The sequence below is a fragment of the Leptonychotes weddellii genome, unplaced genomic scaffold (genome assembly GCF_054177405.1).
Source record: "Leptonychotes weddellii isolate Sample4059 unplaced genomic scaffold, ASM5417740v2 HiC_scaffold_21105, whole genome shotgun sequence".
NCBI classification, from domain to species: Eukaryota; Metazoa; Chordata; class Mammalia; order Carnivora; family Phocidae; genus Leptonychotes; species Leptonychotes weddellii.
Window position 1 is genome coordinate 1 of NW_027798420.1, and position 3,092 is coordinate 3,092.

The 3,092-nt window shown below is 49.6% G+C and overlaps 1 protein-coding gene across 1 annotated transcript; it reads right to left on the bottom strand.

The window, feature by feature from the left end:
* Window positions 1-481: 481 nt before the first annotated feature.
* LOC115944196 (uncharacterized) lies at window positions 482-2,538 on the bottom strand (the record flags this gene model as incomplete). The annotated part of the gene is given in 2 exon segments (XM_081810259.1): window positions 482-1,817; window positions 1,819-2,538. Coding segments are annotated over 2 exon segments (912 nt in total), but the record flags the coding sequence as incomplete, so codon positions are not given.
* Window positions 2,539-3,092: the final 554 nt, after the last annotated feature.

Below are 3,092 nucleotides of genomic sequence, written 5' to 3' on the forward strand. Positions count from 1 at the left end.
CTTAGGACTTGCCTTCCTTACCTTTCTTCCCCAAAATTAAAACTTTTAAAATTTCTTTTATTTTTTGGTTTTGAAGTAGAACATTCTTCTTTGTTCTTGTTTAATTCTTCAAAAAGACTGAAGCAGAGACCATGACACTTGCTTTCACCATAATTAGACAAGGTACTAACAGCTTGTATGCACAGGCCAGGAAACAGGACGACATGCCCATCTTTTACCACGTTTTATCCATGGAAATTTCACAGAAGGTTAAATATCTGTTCAGAATTAATATGATTTAGATTGGATTTTAGTGCTCTTGACACCCCATTCCTTTCTCCTGCACCCCTGAGTTTTCTTTACACCTGTGATGTCCCTCTCAGTGAGTGTGCAACCCTCCCCAACCCAATTCTCCTGCTCCTCTGCATGTTCTCCACTGCCACAGGCTCTACCCTTGGATCCTTTTGGGACCCTGTGGGCCTCTGCATGAGGATAAAGTTTCTTTTTTTTTTTAAAGGTTTTATTTATTTGACAGAGAGAAAGACAGCCAGAAAGGGAACACAAGCAGAGGGAGTAGGAGAGGGAGAAGCAGGCCTCCCGCGGAGCAGAGAGCCCGACATGGGGCTCGATCCCAGGACCCTGGGATCATGACCTGAGCCGAAGGCAGACGCTTAATGACTGAGCCACCCAGGCGCCCCGAGGATAAAGTTTCTAATGCAGAAAATTAGCACCAATGGCCAAGAGAGTGGAGGGAGGAACACCTTTATTTTTTTTTATTTTTTTTTAAAGATTTTTATTTATTTATTTGAGAGAGAGAGAATGAGAGACAGAGAGCACAAGAGAGAAGAGGGTCAGAGGGAGAAGCAGACCCCTTGCTGAACAGAGAGCCTGATGCGGGACGCGATCCCGGGACTCCAGGATCATGACCCGAGCCGAAGGCAGTCGTTCAACCAACTGAGCCACCCAGGTGCCCCGAAACACCTTTATTTTCATTAGAAATAGTAATGCTTATAAACCTGTTGAAACCATTAAATGTAAGACCCAAGAAACCAGGAACCTGGGTGGGAGTGATCTAGAGGAGAAATCTTAGAGAGAGGAACCCAGATGTCACACTTGCTCTGAGATTAAGTCACTTAGAGTAGTGGTACCCTGTGGCTTAAGCTGTCCCTCCTGCTTTGCTGTCTTTTCTGGGCGACTGGAGTACAGAGCAGTGACCTACTCTGAGGTAGACATACCAGAGAGCAGGTGCCTAGAGGTCATTATTGGTTTAGGATACATCGAGGCCATTCACTTCTAGATGTGCTTCCCATGAGCCCGGAAAATTTCTTCTCTGACCTGCCCCAGGAACAGTTCCCAGGCCACTAGCCACCCATTCTCTTTTCAGAACAAGGTTACCCTAGATTCCTGGCAGGACTTTGGATCCTGTGTTCAAAGCAGATGGAAGTCCACAGTGACACAGGACTGGGGGTCACAGGCAGACCTAGAAAGAGAGCTCAGCACTCTAATGCTGATTCCTAGTCCCGCTGTGGTTCTTGAGATCCACTTGTAGGTCTCCTGCTGAGCCACGGACTGGCTGGCAGAAGCCTCCACAAGCCAATGGAAGCTCCAGGAGAGACTCAAACTAGGGAATTGATCTGTTGGCTTTCCTACACCATCGCAGCATGTGTCCCTTCTTGGGTGTGAGTGTGTCTTCTGTGTGCCCCCTGATGGTGGATGAGGACGGGATTCTTGGGGAAGCTTTTCTCACTCCGAGGGCACTTGTACGGCTTCTCCCTGGTGTGTGTCTTCTGGTGGGCATGGCCGTGGGTGCCGTTGTTGAAGCTTTTCCCACAGTGCGCGTGGGGCGGAGGGGGGGCTCTGCCCGGTGTGGGCTCGCCGGTGAGCGCTGAACTGGGAGCTGTTGTTGAATCTCTTCCCACAGACAGCGTACTCATAAGGCTTCTCGCCGGTGTGGGTCCTCTGGTGGACAATGAGGCTGGAGCTCTGGTTGAAGCTTTTCCCACATTCCCCACAGCGGTAGGGTCTCTCCCCCGTGTGCGTCCTTAGGTGGGCAATGAGGTTGGAGCGCTCACTGAAGCCTTTCCCACATTCACTGCACTTGTGAGGCTTCTCTCCTGTGTGGATTCTCTGTTGCTGAATGAGGTAAGAACCTCGGCTAAAGCTTTTCCCACACTGCTGGCACTTAGATGTTTTTTCCAATTTGGGGACTGGCTGGTGGTGACAGGGAGAGCCCTGAGAGTAGTCTCCCCTACTCGGGACATGCGCCCAGGCCTTCTCCCCAGCACGGAGAGTCTGCTGACTCCGCCTGTCCTGGGACGGGGGTCTCCCCGCACGCTCCCCTGGAGAACGTCTACGTTGCCCTCTTGGCTCAGGCTCACCCTTCTGGCCTCTCTTGGGCTCGGGGTGCCAAAAAATTCCACTAGACTTTCTCCATAGGGCCTTCTTCACTTCTGCTTGCCCTGAATCATCCCATTTCTGATTCGCTGTTTTAGTTTTATTCTTGATCTCAAGACCGGAGGGAACAGAAAGACACGGGAGTATGGAGAAAGAATAGAACAATGAGGAAAGTTACAGTTAAAGCGCCATAAGGGAGAAATACCTAAATGGAATTCTTCACGGGATTTAGCCTTCTGCTGAGTAACAGCCTCATTTCATTTTCCAGTTGTTGTATATTCAAGCTCCAAACCCTGTGGTCATGGGGAAAAAAACTCCTAGATTCCACTTACTGTTCTATACGGTCTCTTTCTTTTCTTTTTCTTTTTTATTTTTTTAAAGATTTTATTTATTTATTTAACAGAGAGAGAAAGCAGGTGGAGCGGCAGGCAGAGGGAGAAGCAGGCTCCCCGCAGAGTGGGGAGCCCTATGCACGACTCGATCCCAGGACGCCGGGATCACCAAAGGCAGACGCTCAACTGACTGAGCCACCCAGGTGCCCTCTTTCTTTCTTTTTTTAGGATTTTATTTGTTTATTTGAGAGAGAGAGAATGAGAGAGAGAGAGAGAGAGCACAAGAGGGGGGAGGGTCCGAGGGAGAAGCAGACTCCCTGCTAAGCAGGGAGCCCGATGTGGGACTCGATCCCGGGACTCCAGGATCATGACCTGAGCCGAAGGCAG